Source organism: Cajanus cajan, chromosome 4 (genome assembly GCF_000230855.2).
Source record: "Cajanus cajan strain Asha chromosome 4, NIPB_CcT2T_4, whole genome shotgun sequence".
In the NCBI taxonomy this organism is placed as follows: Eukaryota; Viridiplantae; Streptophyta; class Magnoliopsida; order Fabales; family Fabaceae; genus Cajanus; species Cajanus cajan.
This window is the reverse complement of record NC_138520.1, coordinates 74361980-74382416: the sequence shown is the minus strand read 5'-3', so window position 1 is coordinate 74382416 and position 20437 is coordinate 74361980. Positions and strand designations below refer to the sequence as shown.

Below are 20437 nucleotides of genomic sequence, written 5' to 3'. Positions count from 1 at the left end.
AGTGTAAAATGATGTAATCTTTCTCGGCTTGTATTTGGTTTGGTATGAGAGAAATAAGTAAAAAATAGAACAGAAATAATGTTATAAAATTGTTTGGTTTGAATCGATGGAGGGAAAATAAATTATAATTAAAAAAAATATATAGTTTTACCCTTCTATTTAAGTACACTTTTTTTTTTTTATTTCTATTCAAATATACGAATTATTGCATTATAATTTTAAATGTGAATGATTCCAACTCATGTAATTACGAAATCTCTATACTTTGATAAAAGGAATTACATTAAATTGAAGAAAATGCAATGACACGTGAATGAGTGAGAGGTAGGTTCAAATATTTATCTAGCTGATCTTGATTTTTAGCTATAATGATTATAAACAAGAGAAGAAAAATAATTAGAAGAGGCAAGACGTGTAGATGAAAGAGCATTTTGAGTCTTAAGTTAATTAATATTTGAATAACAAAACACTTTATTTAAATAAAATAACCCCTTATTTGAATACTATAGAACTTATTGATGAAAATGTCATGTATTTAAATAACGTGGGTTCATTTGAATAAAAAATCATGTATTTAAATAAATGTTCTCCCATTCGAATAGTAGAAGGTTTTTTACTCATAAAGTGGTTTCATTTAAATAAGAAAGCATGAATTTGAATAAAATGCTCCGTAGAAACGAGAACATGAGAGACAAAAGTGTAAAAATAAACGTGTATCAATATTTATTTACTATTTCTCCTCTAACACATTCCGAATGAAAGAAACCACATAACTTATTTGTTCACACACATTTCTTCACTCTCCCTTGTATTTTGACTATGTTTCTATCAAACCAAACATAGTGTCAATAATTTTACCACATGCAAGAATACCGTTAGGGTTTAATAATCATTCATTAAAATTTTTGACATTAAAAATCAATTAGAAATAATCATTGATATAAATTTTAAAATAGTTATTACAAGTCAGAGAACAAATCATACATAATTGTTTTTTAATTAAATTATAGAGTAATATTGTTTTATATTGATGGTGCATGACCTATATTTTTTTTTATATATAATATAACGTTACAACAAATTTACAACACAAATGAACACGTGAATTAACTTGTATGGATTGTTCTCATTTAATCAATGTTTTGAATTCAAAATTAAAGTATATAATTGTACTAAATAGTTAAAATCAAAATTTTTCCACCCATTGTGATCTCAACTTAAATTGTTTATAATGAAAAATACTTGTGATATATAAAAAAAGATAAAAATAACAAATTTACAACGATGAAAGAATTAAAAACCAAAAGAAATTAATTTAAAGACATTGTGTATTGTTCAACATCCTAAGGAAGAAAGCAAATGCGTGGGAAACCCGATTGAGAGGGTTATCCCATGTGGATGGATTGTGCACAATTATGAATGTGAAGCACTTGTGATGACAAACTTTTCCGTAATTGAAACCCATAAAAATGCAGTCATGATGATAATTGGAATGATCTTGCTATGCACAGCAATTAAAATAGGCCACATAAAACTTATCTTGTAAAGGGTAATAAATAGTTTTTGGTTTTTAAGTTGCAAAGCTGGCTTTTATGAAACTTGGCGTGATACTTCGCTTTCCAAGGCCATTTGCTTTCACCTATCATATTTAGCACAGACATCCATTCATTTATATTCGCTGGCTTTTTGCTTCATACTTCAACTTTGTCCTCCTAAAAGTATAAAAGTAGTAAAATCACTTAGAGTGAACGCAAAATAAGAGATTATTATTATTTTGTCATTTTGTGTAATTAATATAACAAGGACCAATTCTTTTCCTTCCAAATATGAAGGTTTAATTAGCTCCCTTTTAAAACTGTTTGTGAATGAGAAACACAAAATTTTATCACTTGGATAAGGGGACACATTCACACTTTGTTTGATGTTCCTAGTAGTACATTTGAAAACATCTTCGGTTTGGATTATAGGACTTAAACCGAGTATATATATATATATATATATATATATATATATATATATATATATATATTAAGGAAGGCAAGATTTTAGTTCTCATATGTATCTAGATAATATTGATCCTTGTGTATCATAGTTTTTTGTTTTGTTTTTTTGATTGTTGCTTAGTCGAAAAGGGGGCTTTATCGTATTTTTGCTTACTATCTTCGAGTTTTAAACCTGAAATCCCATTCATGTTGTAAAAAAATGTATAGAGAAATTATCCATCTTGGAAGAAAATACTTGAGGCATTTTAGACAATTTATCTTGTTATATACAAACTTCATTGAATTAGGAAATATAAATATCAAGTATGTTTGTACATTGAATTAAATTCAAACCAATTATATTTACTTAGATTAGGTTTTAAAAAAATATTTGGCTTATATAAATCAATTAATCCAATCAAAATAGAGATAGTTTAGTTTTTTTTTTTGGTAGGTAGAGATAGTTTAGTTTGAGTTATCGAATTATGATTGAAACCATTAATCCTTCTATTTTTTTAAGCTTATATATATATTATAATCTTCTAATTTTATATTTATGCAAGAAAAAAATATTACTTTTTATTTAATGACTGGTTATTTATAGTATTTAAAGTTTTCTATACTTCTCACTTTATATATCTTATATATAGATATCAAGAGACTTGCAAGAAAATATTAGATAAGATTATAAGAACATTATATTAAGAGGAAAATAAAAAAAGAGAGATAAAATTAGAAGAAAATTTAAATGCTACAATCTAAAATACATTAATGTATATATAATTTTAAAAAAATTGATCGGGATATTTTGATAGCTGAAATAATTATAATTAATTTCATACAAATTTGAAGTTAGAAAAACAATTAACCAATCTAATCCAAACCAAATTATTTAATTTAGTTTGGATCATGGAATTCAATTTAACTAGAAGAAGATCGTACAACTTATATACCTGAATTAAAAAATTTATTACAAATGGACAGCTGACAAAAAAATCATCAAACAGATTTGGTTGCAGCTGCAAGAATACTGGTTTCATGCGAGTTTCGAAAAAGAATTGAGATTTTGTTGAATATTCAGTTATTCACGGAGTGTGTCACAATAACAACGTTTACTTGTAACGAGTGACACAGATTTCAGTCTCAATTACTTGAGCAAGAAGAGGATAAAAATTCTTCTGTTCGAATAAAACTTTCTCCACCGAGTTATATTGCTAGTGTTGTTGGGTCATTAATTTCTTATTAATAATCTTTTTTCATAATTTTTAAGTTAAAATGCTTTTTTAATATTGACAATTTTACTTATTTTATCTTTTAATTTCTATAATTAAAAATATACATTTTAAATTTTTATACTTATATCTTTCAATTTTTTAATTTTTATAATTTAAGATAAACTTTTTTAATATTTATACTTGTAGGTTTTTTAATCCTTTTAGTCTCAATTGTTAATTTTTTTTATAAGGTTGGTTGTTTTATGTTGATGTAATAGATGTCTTTAATTCTATGATGATTAAAAAAGTATCTCAATATACACATTGCAGGTGAGGATATAAAAGAAACATAAAATATTGAAAGACTTAACTTAAAGTAATTTTAATAAAATAAATTAAATATTAAATATACAAAGTTGAATTAATATCTCTCTCACTTTATCACAAAAGATTCAACGTTATAAAAAAATTATAAAAAAAATTAAAAAGATTAAAAAATTACAAATATAGAAACTCAAAAGATATATCTTAAACTACTATAATAAAAAAAAGTATAAACCTAAAAAAATATATTGTAAATTACATTATTTAAAGATAAATTAAGTGAAATTATAAGAATTATATATATATATATATATATATATATATATAATTTTATTTTTTAAAATAAAACACAAGTAGCCCCTGAACCATCTCAGAGATATTTCTTTATACTCTTTGCGATATGTAGTGAGTTTATTATACATTAGCCGCAAATCATTAGATACACCTTGTGGTGAGAACTAAAATATTAGCATCAATTCAGTGGTGAGAAGTAAAATAGTATACATAAAAATTTAAATTTTAAGATCAAGTCTAATTTTCATTTTTATATAAAAATGAAAGTACATAGTTAGCAATTTTTATTGGGTGATTCTTCAAAATTTTGTTAAGTATTTAACACAATTATGTACTATTAAATTAAGACTCAAATACTAATATAAGTTATTAATTTGTAAGGTGATAAATTTGATCTCTTTAAAAAATCATGAATTTGAATGTTGTGGATACAAGAAGAATGCGACGAAAAAAAACAGATTTTTTTATTAAAGATGGTTACTCAAATTTCGATACAAAAACTGGTTATTGGCAAAGTCAAACGATTATTAAAAATACTAAAATTAAAATTGAAAATTATTTATTAAATAAAATGAGAACAATCTCGGATCATATAATCCACAGACATTAATGAGATTTTCAAGTCATTGATTCAATGAAATTTCTTACGTGAATATCACATTTTAAGAAAGAAAGGGTCATAGTGAGTGGATTAGCATTATTATATAGAAAGTAGTAAACGGAAATGGACAAAATATTAAATTGAGAAGAGACTTCCTTTGGGAATTTTTTGTCCAAGGAAAGGGCATAGCACTAGTGGTGTTTGGGCCATACAAGGTTGAAAATCATTGTATCTTGAAAAGGTGACCCACAATTGAAATTGAATTGAGATAGAGTTTGAGATTGTGCTAGTTAAAGAGCCCAAGATAGGGTGGTACTGGTACTAGTAGGGCACGGTAACGTGGAGGAGAGATCACACAAAAACTGGTCTACATATTAACATTATATATGTTGGTTGTTGCTTGACAATTACTCTTGAAGGAGACCAAAAGTGCTATAATATACCCAATGTCCTATTCAAAGGGTCATTATCCTGTTACTCTATTGCTGCATACCACTGCCAAACAGATACCCCAATTCCCCAATATGCATAACTACTATCATTAACATCAGATACTGCACTTTCTTTCTTTCTTTCTTTTCTCTATGTTGGCCAAATTCAACTTTCCATTTTCTCTTTTCAATTCCCAATCAATTCTACAAATTGCCCTTGCTTCATTCAAGAGGGTAACAAAATGTTGGAGCATGGACAAAACAAGTTTAATGCCTTGCATTTAACCTTAAAATTAGGGCTGCAGGGGATCATTTTTTTACTTTATCATACTCTATAAATGAGAACCTAACATTTTAAAATGCGTTTAATTAATTAAGTGTGAAGGTGTGAACTCGATTATAATTATGTTCATATGTAAATCATATGAAATCTAACTCTCATCATCATACATTTAAGAGACTATCTAATTAATATAAGATTCAAACCCCTTTTGCCCAAATTAACGCATCTTAAGGTTGAGTGTAAAATAAGTTAATTTTAAGCATACAATAATACATCAATTGTAATGTTGATATTGAATTCAAGTAAAATTAATATCGTCATCAATATACAGATATATAATGAAATTTAAATATTGATTCATCTCATATCTTTTGTTTTCACGAGGTACCTATAGAACTTTTTAGATAAGATTTTTTCATTTTTATTTTTTAATTACAAATTTGTGACCTTATTTATAACTTGTTATCCGTTTTTAAAGATTTATACGAAGAAAAAAAAAGGAAAAACAGTTACGTTGTTTTGGGTGTTTCCAAATGAAATCGATTAAAACAGATGTAACCTTGCTCTCAAAGGGTCACCCGTAGCAATTAGATGGAACTTATTCATCTTAATCCAAAATATACTCAAAGCCATGAAAAATTGTTTTTCAAACATCATCATATCCCAAATACTATGATGGATACTTCCCTCTCGTTTTGAATAAGAGAAATTGCCTCGCATGGCTTCCTACTTGTTACCTAAATTCAATTTCAGTAGTCTTCTAAAATCATAGGTCTTAAGAGTCCAAAATATGAACCAATAAACATGCTGAAATTGCTATTCTTGCCCTAAGTCAAAGTCGATATTGTTGCACACGGCATGGAATGATCATCGTACGGAAAATGACACAATAATATAGACTCTCTTTTTTCGTTAGAGGAGTAGGGTTTTTTTTTTTTTTTCTTTCAAACAAGTTAGTTTTCAAAAAAAATTGTGAAAATAGAATTTGTATTTGGCAAATATGATTTTTTTATATTTATTTATAAAAGTTGGAAATTGTGTTTATAAATATGACTTTTATTATTTTATTTTTTTTAGATTAAAACTCTAATTTAGTCCCTTATAATATTTTTTTGTTTCAATTTAGTCCCACTTTAATTTTTTGTTTCAATTTAGTTCCTAATAATTTAAATTAGTGCAATGTCGAACTTCCGTCTAAATTATTTAAACGGAGTTAACTGTTGGTCACGTGAATGTCACGTGGATGCCAGGTGGATGCACGTAGATGCATAAATGGATGCCAAATTTCTTTAATGCACCTAAAACCAGAACGGCCCGTTCTGAAATCAGAACGACCCATTCTAGTTGCACATGTTGGGTGTTAATTTTACATCTGGAACGGGCCGTTCCAGATGCAAAATTAACACTCCACGAGTGCAGCAGAACGGACTGTTCTAGTTTTAGAACGGGCCATTCTGGATTCAGAACGGGCCGTTCCAGAACGCCAACCACATACGTACGTTCAATAGAATGTCACACTGTGGTTCAAAAATCGAAAATAAAAATTCATAACATAACATAAATTCAAAGATAGAAATATGGTTCAGAGGCTGAAAACAAAAATTCATAGCATGTCATATACTAATAAAGTTCAGAGAAATTACAGAGAAGGGAAATCATCTGGATAACGTTGAAGGTGCGAATAATACTTCTTATCCACCATATAACACTGAATGGCTGATATGATATCAACATTATCTACCTGTACATGTGATTCTATCGTGAAATGTTGGTCTTATGTGTTCTCTTCCTCTAATTTAGGTTGTACCTCCTCAAGAACAAGTTGTTGTTGTTGGGGTACATCGGTCAATGACTTCAAGGGAAAACACCATGTCGTTTCATCCTTGACTGTATAGTGTCGATTTGGTAATAAGTGGTTCACTCCAGTTTGACTAACAATGAAATAAAATCTGCTACCATTGTCCTTAGTGATACACTGCATTGTCCTTAATGATACATTGTATAGCCCAAATATTTTGCAATTGAAGTTATCAATCCCATTGACAATATTACCAAATCCAGTGTTTGAAATATTTTGTACCTTAAATTTTTTTCCTTGCACGATTCACAACCGTGATTTAGAATCACGGACGTGAACTATAATCATCAACTGTTTGTGTTTGACATTCTGGAACCAAAACGGCCCGTTCTGAAACCAGAATGACCCGTTCTAGTTACACTATTGGTGTGTTAATTTTACATCTGGAACAGCCCGTTCCAGGTGCAAAATTAACATACCAATAGTGCAACTAGAATAGGCCGTTTTGGTTCTAGATGCATTAAAGAAATTCTGCATCCACCTATGCATCTACGTGACATCCACGTAACCAACAGTTAACTTCATTTAAATAATTTGGACGGAAGTTCGATATTTTACTAATTTAAATTATTAGAGACCAAATTGAAACAAAAAATTAAAGTGGAACTAAATTAAAACAAATAAAAAATATTATAAGGGATTAAATTAGAGTTTTAACTTTTTTATTATTATTAAGGTTGTGTTTATAAACACGACAAAGTCGTGCTTGAGAACGTCATTTGTTTTGTTTTAGTTTGCTTTTAATGTATATAAAATAATTTTTTTACGCAAAATTAAAATAAAAAAGAAAAGCATGATTTTTAAATAGTACGACTTTAGTTTTTTTAATTAAAAAGGATAAAAGTAAATATAGTGTTTCACAAACTCGATTTACTTTAAATCTGGACTTTATTTTTATAATTAAGAATTTTCCCATTTTGGAAGTGTTTGGAAAAAAATTACCCCGGATGGTAAACAGAGAAAGGCAAATAAATATGATAAAGACCTAATGTGTTCATTTAATAAAAAGAATTAATATTAGTAACTATATTATTAGTATGGATGATGTATTTTTTAAGTAATATATTATTAGTGTGGAGTATTTATCAATTTTGTTGATAATTATAAACATGAAATAAAATATGTTATATATAACAAAGATTAGTAAGTAATTAATTATTTTTTTGTCATGCTTAGCTTAACATATTTATTATGACTATAATGACCAAAAAAAACTTAATTTTTTTAAAAAAAAAATAACATACTTAATTTTTTAAAAAAAATTTTGGTTGTCAACATCTCGCTGCCCTCTAAATGTTGTTGATGATGTTCGCATGAAAGAATCAAATAATAACGCGCTTGGTTTAAAAGACGTTAGAAAAATGTTTTGGTTCATATATTTTATTAATTTTTATAAGTTATCTTTATATAAAGAGAGAAAAATAACGATATATGAACGAGATATAAGAACATATAATACAGACGATTTTAATAAAATGAGGAAATTCATTAATTTCCTTTAATTTATGTGCAATAATATTAAATTAAAGATATAAAGAAACGAAAGGAGTATGTTTTTTCTACTATATTACCCAACTAATTCTCCAAATATTATATAAAGTAATTATTAAATTAACGTGAACGGATTTAATAACTTGGAAGAATAACAATAAAATTTATCGATCTAACTATTTGATTATCTTGGTATTAAAAAAGCTATTTGATTATGTGGCATTAATTATTTTAATAATTATGTATATTAAAATTTATACAATTTAGAGATGTATTATGTATAACTTTTTTTTCTAATATATAATGAGCCATCAAGTCACTATAATTAATATAGTAACAACGCAGAAAACTTAGAATTTACTATTTCAGAGTTATTATACAATAATATTTGGATATTCATATAACATATATATGTATCATGTGCAAAAAACATTAAATAGTTCTTGTTAATTTTGATTTTTTATGGGGTTAAAATAAAATCATGTACATATATACAAGTATATATCTAGTAAAGCATATTGAAAACATAAAATCTTAGCGTTAATCAAGTGTCTCAACGCAATTATTGTATCAAAACAACACAACAAAATAGAACCATCTCCAACATGGCCATCCACCTAGCATGCCTTCCAATCTAATCATGTTTTACTCCCATAACAAACATGATTATTGCAATCTAACAACAAGAAAAATGTAAGAGTAAACTTGTGAAAAAATGATATATCAATGAATTAACACAACTATGATCCAATGCCTAGTTTAACAACACATTACAACCTACACCATGAATTTACAACTTATCAACTTTTTCAACATACAACTTAACATATAGATATTAGAGATTATCAACACTCAACAACACAACAATTTAAACAACACCACAACATGACAATATAGCAATATAATCGTTTCAAATGAATAACATATCAACATAGTATAATGGCAACGTGACAACTTACGATACAACACAACTTAGCAACATATCAACTTAAAAATATCAAAGCAATATAAATAACTTACCATCATGTTAGCTTTACAACTTTAAAACAAAACATCCATGGGAACAACATTCCAACAATGTATCAATTGAAAATAACTAAGCAACTTAAATCACAACTTTCAATAGCTAGTAAAACTCACAACAACTAGTACAACTTACAACATGTATATCATTCTCAACATAAACAACTTCAATCACAACATAAACAACTTATGCGTCGTCATGTATATGAACTTATGAAGATCTCCTACAACAGAGGTAAACAGTTTAAGCGACTAGACTCTATCAAACAACAACGTATGACTTATCACAATCAGGTCAAATATAGGCAACGTTAGGTCTCTTAGAGTGTTAGATATACAACTTAAATTGATTCCTTAAGTTTCGTCACTTAAATTAGAAAAGTCTAGTACTATAGTTAGGATAGAACAAATTGGGTATGAACCTACTCGACCTTAACATACATATTTAAGTCTCATATTAGATTAGTCTGTCGATTACCCTTCAAACACTATGCACCTTTCCAACAAGCAATTAATGATTTTATCTCTCAATTTCATACTTTACTCAATTGGTAACTTTATACATATATGACTTAACCTTGTCCCAATATGAATCAACATTTGATTGCTTTATAATTAGTATGACTTGACTTGATTCTCATATTATTTCCACATAAAACTTAAAGGAGATAACTTAAAAACAACTTCCAATTTAGGAAGGGTTTTTAACTTTGGGTTGATAAAGTACCACAATTTATATCCTCATAATAGAATATTTTAATTTCGAAACAACTTAATTTACTCTTCTCTAGTTGTTATGTATCTTAACTTAGATATTCATCTCATGTCTAATCAACTTATCAACACTCATATTTACTTCACACAACCTCAACAATAGACAACTTTCAGCTTAATGAACTTATAGTTATAAACATCTTTCAACTTTAACAATTTAAAACATCATACAACTTAAGCAACTTACAACTGTAAACAACTTATAATAGTAGGAAGCTTACAACATTAGGCAACTTAAATCATCATCATACATCATCACAGATTAATATACAATGAACTACATTCAATCTTAATCATACATCATGCAAACAACCAGTTTAGTATGATAAGTTGAGAAATGATAAGTTAAAAAGGGAAACAAACGCTTCAAGTGCCTTAGAGCTCGCTTGGAGCGACAAAAAATGGTTCAAAGTGTTCTAATAGCTAGCTTGGAGTGATTAGAATTCACTTAAAGCACCCAATAACTAGCTCAAAATAGCTGGAATTTGTTTGGAGCGTCTAAGAGCTAGCTCGAAGCAATTGAAATTCTCTCTTAACATCCACAAAGAACACTCTTATAAACATTTGTTAAATTTCAATAATTAATTTTTTTTAACAATATATAATATTTAATAATTCAAAAATAATTAAAAATATTATATAGTTACAAAACAAATATTGATAAATTATACGTCAACATTGATAGATAAAAATGTGAACAGAAAATATTAATAGATAAAAAAAATATAGGAAAAGAGGAGGAGTAATGGAAAGAGAAAGAGATTGAGAGAAGCAGAAAAAAAAAAAAAAAGCAAAAAAGGTGAGGAAAAAAAATAAATAAGAAAAAAAGTCATATGAATTGTCAATGATTTGGATAAGATTATTGGATTAATAAATTATATGTAATTTTATTAAAATTCTTGCAAAATTGATCAAAATAATTTATTGAAATTTTTATGTTTTAAAATAATAATAGACCTTTTTTGAGAAAAAAAATCTTAATTAAATACCGCCAAATCTTAACATACTTTCAAAATAAATCCTTTTTGTCTTAATTAGATACCATCAAATTTTGATATATTCTTAAAATCTTGATTATCTTAATTAAGTATCATATGAATTTTTTATGTTAACTTGTTTTATTAAATATCACATGATTTTTTATAATAAAAGTTTTTACAAATCTTTTGAGATATCTATCCAATACATTTCTTTATTTTTTTATCAATATAATTATTTCATGATTAAATAATCAAATATTATTTTAATTAAACAATGTAATGACCATTAAAGTAATTGTTTTTAAAAAGTCAATAATTTTATTACACAATAATTTATGATTTTCTAAAAAGCCATAATCTTTTATTTACAAAAAAAAATTAAATTAAAACAAAATATAACTCATGCCAGAATAAAGTTAATTAGCATTTTTTTAAAACCATTTCTAATAAAATTTCTAATTATCTATCCCATTCTTAACACAAATCAACATGCAAAAATATTAAGTATAAAAAATTGGATTCATGAATAAATAAAGAAAATTAAGCAAGTAAATTTTGTTGTGGACAATTATGATAGAATAATAAGTATAAAAGTTACATCTTTATATTAAATATAAATATAAAATAAAACAATAAGCTAAAGAATACATGATACATGTATATTTTGGTGCTGAGAGATTATATTACAAGAAACCAGACGTTGTTTTGGTCAGAATAATTTAAAATTTTTACTGTATAGTAAAATCTGACAGATGACGTAACTTTTTTCACTTGCCTTTGCCTGTGCAAGGTCTCCCTCTCCAAAATCCTATTTTCCTTGTCGTTTGACGATAAAAAATTAAATATTTAATAGTATCACTATTTTGTGATTTGTGAGTTTCAATGCATCATTTCAACGTTTGCCTACACGCCATTCCATGTTAAACTTTAGCTCCTCTGTCTTTAGTCTGCTTACGTCACCCCTAAATATAAAATATATTCTCTCTTTATTCAGTGCCCTTTAACATCTTTTCTTCTTTACTGTGTTCCGTAAAGCATCATATCATTCCCCTTTCTTAATTTTAATAATTAATCAATCTGCTTCTCATCAAAACCACAAAAAATAATAATAAATAAGTATCTCTCTTCTATGATATTTCACGGTAAATAAATATACGTTTAAGTTTAATATTGAAGATGTTTAAAACAATTTTTGAAGGTGAGGAAACCAAAGGCAGAGTCACACGTGTTTGGCACGTGATTGGATGGGTAATTGGGTATCGAAAATCCTTAAAATGAAAATGGTAGTAATATAATATGTTAGAAGTGTGAAGGGCATTTTGGTCGTAATAGAAAAGTGTACCACCTAGTTCCCCGGTACGGTTTCAGGACATGTTTCTCTTGTCGGGGCCAATCGAGCAGTTGCCTAATGCGACGCCGTTTCCTTTCCCATGATACCGTTTCAATGTCCGTAATGCCGACAAAGATCCTTCTAACTCCCTTCCCAGCAACTCCAGGAGACGTAGAATTCAATTAATTCTATTTAGTTTTTTAGTTTTGTGTATAGATCAAGTTAAGAAGATAACTTTTATTATTATTATTATTATTATTATTATTACTATTTATTACTAGTTATGCTTTTATATATTTTCTTAAAAATAATAAAATAAACAAGTCATTATAAAATATGATAGTTATTATTAATAAAGTAGATAATAATTAATTAATTATATATATATATATATATATTATTTTTCATTTTATTCTTAATAAGATATAATAGTGAAATAAATGATAAGTAATATAAATATAAATATCCTTAAAAAATTATTAAAACTAAAAGAATTAATGTATCCATTTTATATAGTAGAGATTACTAAAATTACCAACTAAGCAACGGTATATAAAAAATGAAAAGGGCATTAGGCCATACTCTCAACCCATAAAAATATATACAAAATTCAATATGTATTAATTATATATATATATATATATATATTACTTCTTTAAAATTTATATTCTGAGCAATTTTAATTTTTTTCTACAAAAGTAATTCTTCTGTACCTAATGTTATATTTGGAAGATGGATTAAGGAAAGGGGTTAAGGTTATAGGAAAAGAGAAAAAGGTGAGAGGAAAAGAAAAGGGGAGTGGGTTGCATCCCTAAAATGAAAAACCTCAATGATTTTACTGTGAAAGCTGTCCCGTCCCCTCCTTCACTGCCAACTTGACAAATTAAGATGGGTTACAGTCAATGGGCTCAGAATTGCAGGCCATACCATTTTCATGTTAAGAACTCCCCCGAGTCAACTCGCCACTCACTCACTCATCATTATCATTATTCATTTCCTTCTCCACTCCCTAGTCCCTACCGAGTCAAAATCAAATTCCCAAAATTAAATCAACCCATTACCCTCCTACACTAGTGTCGTAATAACTAATAATACTGGTAATAAACTGTAGGGTCATACCCCAAACGCATATTTATTACTCACATCTAACCTCCAGTGGGGTCAATATCTTAACCATCGATTAGAACCAGGGTTAAAATACAACTGGTTAAGTTAAGAACCTCAACCACATAACCCAATCCCAAACCCAAACCCAAACCCAGATTTTTATTATCATCACTCATCATTCATCACTCTCAACACCATCATCAACATTCAACAACAACAACACATTTTTCTTCTTTCCCTCCCTCCACCTCCTTCTTTTATCTCCCTTTCCCAAATTAAACTTCTTTTATATTATAAAACAGTGCCACCCAGCACCACACCACCAGCTCCTAACTTCAATTCATGCAACTCTGATATCTCTCTATCTTCATCTCCACAAAAAACCTAACCCTAAAAAGCTAACCTTTTTTATTTGTTTTTTCTTGTTTCTTTTTAATTTTCTTAATTTACTTACCCTAGATGTTTGAGCCATGGACATAACCCCAACAACAACGATCAGCAACACTCCGAGTGCAACAAAATCCCCAGAAAATCATGAGACTGAAACACCCAGCAGGATCAACACGCCCACACCCACACCCACACCCCCACGCACAGCAACAACAAAAACCTTGTCTTTCTCCAACGGGGTCCTCAAGCGCCACCACCACCACCACCCCTCCATTCCCGCCGCCGTCACCTACAAAGAATGCCTCAAAAACCACGCAGCCAACCTAGGCGGCCACGCCCTCGATGGCTGCGGCGAGTTCATGCAGTCCCCCGCCGCTACCGCCGCCGACCCCACCTCCATAAAATGCGCCGCCTGCGGCTGCCACCGGAACTTCCACCGCCGCGAGCCGGAGGAACCCCCCATCGCCTCCACCACGACCCACGTCATCGAGTACCAGCCCCACCACCGGCACCACCCTCCGCCGCCTTTTCATGCGGCCACCCGCAGCCCGAATTCGGCCTCCCCGCCGCCGATCTCCTCCTCCTACTACCCCTCGGCGCCGCACATGCTCCTGGCCCTCTCCGCCGGCCTTGCCGCTCCGCCCGAGAGCACCGCCGCCCCCTCCCCCCTTGCCTCCCACAGCCGCAAGAGGTTCCGAACCAAGTTCAGCCAGGAGCAGAAAGAGAAGATGCACAAGTTCGCGGAGAAAGTTGGGTGGAAGATGCAGAAGCGTGACGAAGATTTGATTCACGATTTTTGCAACGAGGTTGGCGTCGATAGAAGCGTTCTCAAGGTTTGGATGCATAACAACAAAAACTCCCTCGCCAAAAAAGATACTAATATTAATCCTATTAATACTGTTAGTATTAGTAATAACGATAATGCCAATGGCTCTGACAAGAGCTTTGAAGTTCCCACCAACAACGATGCTGTTGCCGTTCCTGAAGATCGCTCTCAGGATCCCACTCGGAATCATCGCTATGGTGGAGCCAACGTTGGTGCCAATGGGTCCTCGTCTTCTTCTTGATCCTTCCTAGATTGGAGAGAGAAGAATAATGTGTTAGATAGGTTAATGATAATGATGCTCTTGGATAATTAATTAGTGCTTTTATTTCGTTTCTTTTTGGCTTTAATTGTTTAGTTTCTATTTTGTTAATGAGACCATGATTACCTTAATGGGAGAGAATGATATATATATCCGGAAGGGAATTTATTTTGCTTTCCTGCTTTAAGTGCATTTTTTGAAATTAATTAGTGTTAGTTGTAATTAAGTGTAATGTTAGTTTCAGTGTTCACTTATACCTTTCACGTCTGAATGTATGACTATATAATCTTTTGCGTGATTTTTTCTTTCTATGCTCCTGGTTCAGTTTGTTTGAACAGTGGACTTGGCATGCAGTGTACTGTTATTTACATATATTTTTTGGGTGATATTTTGGTTCTGAATTTGAGAATGAAGATGAGAATTAAGCTAAAGCTGTATCTGTGATTTCTTTCTTTCTACAGTTCTACCTCCCCCGTAAGACATGGAGTAATTAATAATTATTTTTCTTTATATCTTTGTGTTCGGGAGAAAGAGGCAGAAAGTGTTGCTGCTTATGGGGTTTATTTATTGAATTATAGGAGCTGCTGCTCAAACGCAGTTTCTGTTCTATTCCTGTGATCCTGTGCTGCATGCACTTTATTCGGGATAAAATTTTATCTGATAAGAGATTTGAAAACAAATCATATCCTATTAGGGGTGTACTAGAACTGTTAGCTTTTGGTAATCTAGATCATGTATAGTTTATTAGTTCAAGGAAAAGTAATATATATAATAATGGAGCCTTAATATGATTTTTAATTGTTATCTATAATGAAACATGGGTTCCTCGTGCAAGACTTGAATGTTACTAATTTTTTTAAGATAATCTCGTGTGATAGTGTAATCTAACTGTCTATTAACTATAGTTTTGTGTAACAAAGATTGGGTTGTTTGGACAAGTATTTGGAGTTACTTTCTTTTTAAAGTAAATAGATCTGTTTATTATTAAATAACAATATTTAGTAATAATAAAGAAGCTGACTAGTGAGGAGAGAGGGATAGAGAGGTGAAATACTGTGTCTTGTCTTGCTCACTTTCACGCCATGGGTGTATCTGTTTTCCATCACTGACCATGGTATTAATTAATTGATTTGTGTTTGTGGGGTCCACTACGTGGTTTGTTTTGTGATGAAGTGAGTAATGTTGTTTTGGTTGGGGGTGGGACCCATGAGGGGCTGCATTACTTGGTGTTGCTAACCAGCAAGTCATGGGCTGGTTCTGAACCCCTTAATTGCCCCTTAAAAATAGGGAGCCTGGTGCAAAGTATGAGGAATTTTGTCAAATTTTTCGACTAAACACCAGTTTTCTACTGTGCCAATTTGGTTTCTTTCCCACTCATCAATATAATTCGTTTATATAACTCACTTTGTTTATAACCTTTCACACCTGTAGCAAAATTCAAAGTTGTTAAACTACTTGCATTCAAATCTCAAGTGAATATAGTGTTAGGACTTAGGAGTTGAAATAATATGTATAAAATTTTAAATATATACAAAATTTTAAGTTAAAACATATCAATGTCATTATAATTTTTCCCGATAAAAAAATTACTTGCATCTTTTATACATACTTGCACATTTTATGTATATGTCTGCACATCCTATCACTTAAACAAACTAACTTGATCTACTTTCTCAACTCACTACAGATAATGAAGATTCAGTGAACCAGGAATCATTTTTATTTGATTGTAACATTTTTATTTTATTTTACAAATAATCTCACATATCTCACTTGTAACTCGTGAGGTAATAATACAATTCATTACAGTTTTATCATAGTTTTTAGTGATGAAAATTGTTTCTTTTTATTTTTCTTGAAAGAAGTATTGTTAAAGGAAAAGAAAAAAAAAATCGACAAGTCTCACAATTTTATAAAATATTAAATCATGTAATCATAATTATTTAAATTGGTGAGAGTAAAAAATAAAAGATGAATTAATGTTCCGTTAAACTATAAACAAACATAACTGTATCTCCTGTTAATTTGCAGTGATAGAGATTTTTGCATCTACGTTAACTTGACCTAATTGGGTCTCTTTAAGAGCACTCCAAGACACGATATTTGTTCGGATTGGTTGGACAATGAATTTTGTCCGAAATTTCTTGAGTTGAATGCGAAAGAATATCTTATGAAAATTTGTGAAGATTTTATTTTATTTTAATTTATATAATTTTGTTAATAATTTTAAAATATAAGTTATTTTCTTAGACAATATAAATAAATACTTATCCGTAATTGAGATGAACAATTATTTTTTTTTATAAAAAAGAATCTCTTTAACTAAGAAAATCCTATTTGTAAAATTATTTAAAGTAACAGTTATTCATATGTTCCTCATAATAAATCATTTAAGTCTCTTAGAAAACTATCATTATTTAGTTTGTAATTCTTTGTTCTTATTTCTTAAAATATTTTATTATTCATTATATAAAAGCCTAATCCTTCCTGGTATTAACATGTATAAAAATATTATGCAATTTTTATATCAGCACGCAAACATATGTTCTTCAAGAGATTGAGCACTTCAATGTCACGAAGATGTTGACAATTAATGAGTTTGTTGTCTATAGGAGAGATGACCATATGACTTGGAAATTCTTTTATGCAAGTTATACTAAGAATTATAATTGAGTTTTAGTATTATAATTAATGAAGAGATCTTCCCAAGAAGTATTTGCCAAGAATACAACGGGATGGATGGGTGATTATAATTTATATCATTTTGTTAGCTGACATACTACCTTTAGAATACAAATGATAAAAACCAAATAGATCAACATCTTCTCACAACTTAAATTTTAAATATTTATGAGAGTTACGACTTAATTTCTGAAGATTTAATTAAACAAACGTGAGAGTTCTTTTTTACACTGTCAACCCAAATTAGAATTTAATTCTTTATAACTTAATTGAACAATGTGAGAGTTCTTTTTCACTCGCACTGCCAACTCAAATTAGTATTTGGAGTTTAAAAAATAATAATTATATAGTCATTCAAATAAATCAATTTCACATCGTTAATATGATCTTTTATTTATTTATTATAAAAGTACCAACTTACAATAAATAGTGTTCTGTGAGTGGAGATAACAATATAAAATTATTCTAAATTGTGAGTACATCACTTTTTTTCTTCTTCTTATATATATATATATATTTATTTATCTAAATAAAAAATTTATAATTAAATGGACAATATTTTAAAGGTAAAAGTATATGTCAAGGATAATTTAATTGGTAAATATTTTTAATCTTAATCATCGGTATAAGACTAAAATTTATATTTCTTATTTTCTAAAATAAAAATTATTCTCACCATTTTAGAATAAACTTTATAACTTAAATTACGTACTGTGAAATGTAAAATGTACATACGAGATTTAGTGGGTGGTTGTATTAGTTTATTACAAATGTAGTTAATTATTGCATTTCATGAAAAAAATAAATAATTATGATATTAACTTAAATATATTGTTAATTAAAATAATTTTTACATTATCTACTAATGAAAAATAATCTTAAATATATATTTATTCTTTTAATAAAATTGAATAATATTAATTTTATTTATATGTATATCATGAGTGAATATCAAAATAAAAATTTAGATGGTAGTTTAGTTTAGTTTTTTTTATATGTTATTATACATTTTAATTAAACTCGTTAATTATTGTCAATTTTCTTGGATTAATATGCCTTCTATATATGTTGTATGTAACATAGACGATTAGATGAAAACTTGAAAAAATCCTGTTATATATAATTCCCCTACTTGATTAATATTTAACCTAAAAGAATACGATGAATGATAAGATTAATGATATGAAAGTCCGTTCCTTACGCTCCTTGTCTTTATCCATATTATAGTGTAACGTTGTCGTTTCACCAGGGTCAACAAGACTATTAACATTCTCTCTGAACTAAATTTGATAAGTGTCATTTGGGAGCACATTTTTCCTTACGATAGTGGAGTTTGATTTGTCCAAAACCCCCATATTGAGCCATCCTTATCATAAGATAATTGTCACTTTTTTGCTCTTGGTTGAGGATTAAAAAGATAATGCATATATTATATAGAGTATGGTGCAGTGCACTTATCTTAATCATGCAGTGTTACTTAATATGGGAGTTAACTTGTTTTGGACTTTGGAGTCAATAAAATAATATATATGTAGCTTAGGTTAACTCCATGCACAGTGAGTTGATAGGCAACTTTCTGTCCCTACCTAAAAAAATTACACTGTGCCAAGATGATGTGACCCTCTAATTCCTCAATTACATGATTAGATAGATGAACTTAGTTCTTATAACACCTAAACTTTATCATTATTTTAATTCTAATCCTCACCAATAAAATACTCCGCTTTATGGTCATGTTATATATATTCCACCTTCCACGTGTTCATGATACACACGTATATATTTTCAAACCGGTTAAAATCCTTATTTAGTTTTTTATAATATTTTTTTATTATTTAGTCTCACTTTAATTTTTAGTTTCATTTTGGTTTCTAATAATTTAAATTATTGTAATTTAAGACTTTCGTCCAAATGATTTAAATGGAGTTAACTGTTGACCATTTGGATGCCAGGTGAATGCCACGTAGATGCGTAGGTGGATGTTAAATTTCTTGAATACACTTGGAACCAGAACGGCTCGTTCTAGTTGTACTCTTGGTGTGTTAATTTTGTACCTGGAACAGGCCGTTCTGGTTATAGAACGACCCGTTCTTATGCACCCATGGTGTGTTAAAGTTGCATTTGGAACGGTCCGTTCCAGTTGAAAAATTAACGCATAACATGTGCAAGCAGAACGGGCCGTTCTGGTTTCAGAACGGGCCGTTCTAGTTCCAGGTGTATTCATGAAGTTTGACATCCACCTATGCATCTACGTGGCATCCACCTGGCATCCACCTGGCCAATAGTTAACTTCGTTTAAATCATTTGGACGGAAGTTCCAAATTACAATAATTTAAATTATTGGGGACCAAATTGAAATAAAAAATTAAAGTGAGACTAAATTGAAACAAAAAAATATTATAAGAGACTAAATAAGGGTTTTAACCTTTCAAATTTGAAACATTCATGTACCGGAAGGGTCCTATCGGCCACGTGGACTGACATGTGATGTCCTATCGAACATCGACACAAAGATCCTATCGGCCACATGGACCGACATGTGATGTCCTATCATGCATTGACGCACCTCTCAGAAACGACCTTGGCTC

General features: G+C 29.4%; 1 protein-coding gene across 1 annotated transcript; it reads left to right on the top strand.

The window, feature by feature from the left end:
• Positions 1–13810: 13810 nt before the first annotated feature.
• On the top strand, positions 13811–15344 carry LOC109789283 (zinc-finger homeodomain protein 8). Its single transcript, XM_083073051.1, has one exon. The coding sequence runs from the start codon at positions 14163–14165 to the stop codon at positions 15147–15149; it is 987 nt and encodes a 328-aa protein (XP_082929177.1). The 5' UTR covers positions 13811–14162; the 3' UTR covers positions 15150–15344.
• The last annotated feature ends 5093 nt before the right edge of the window (positions 15345–20437 follow it).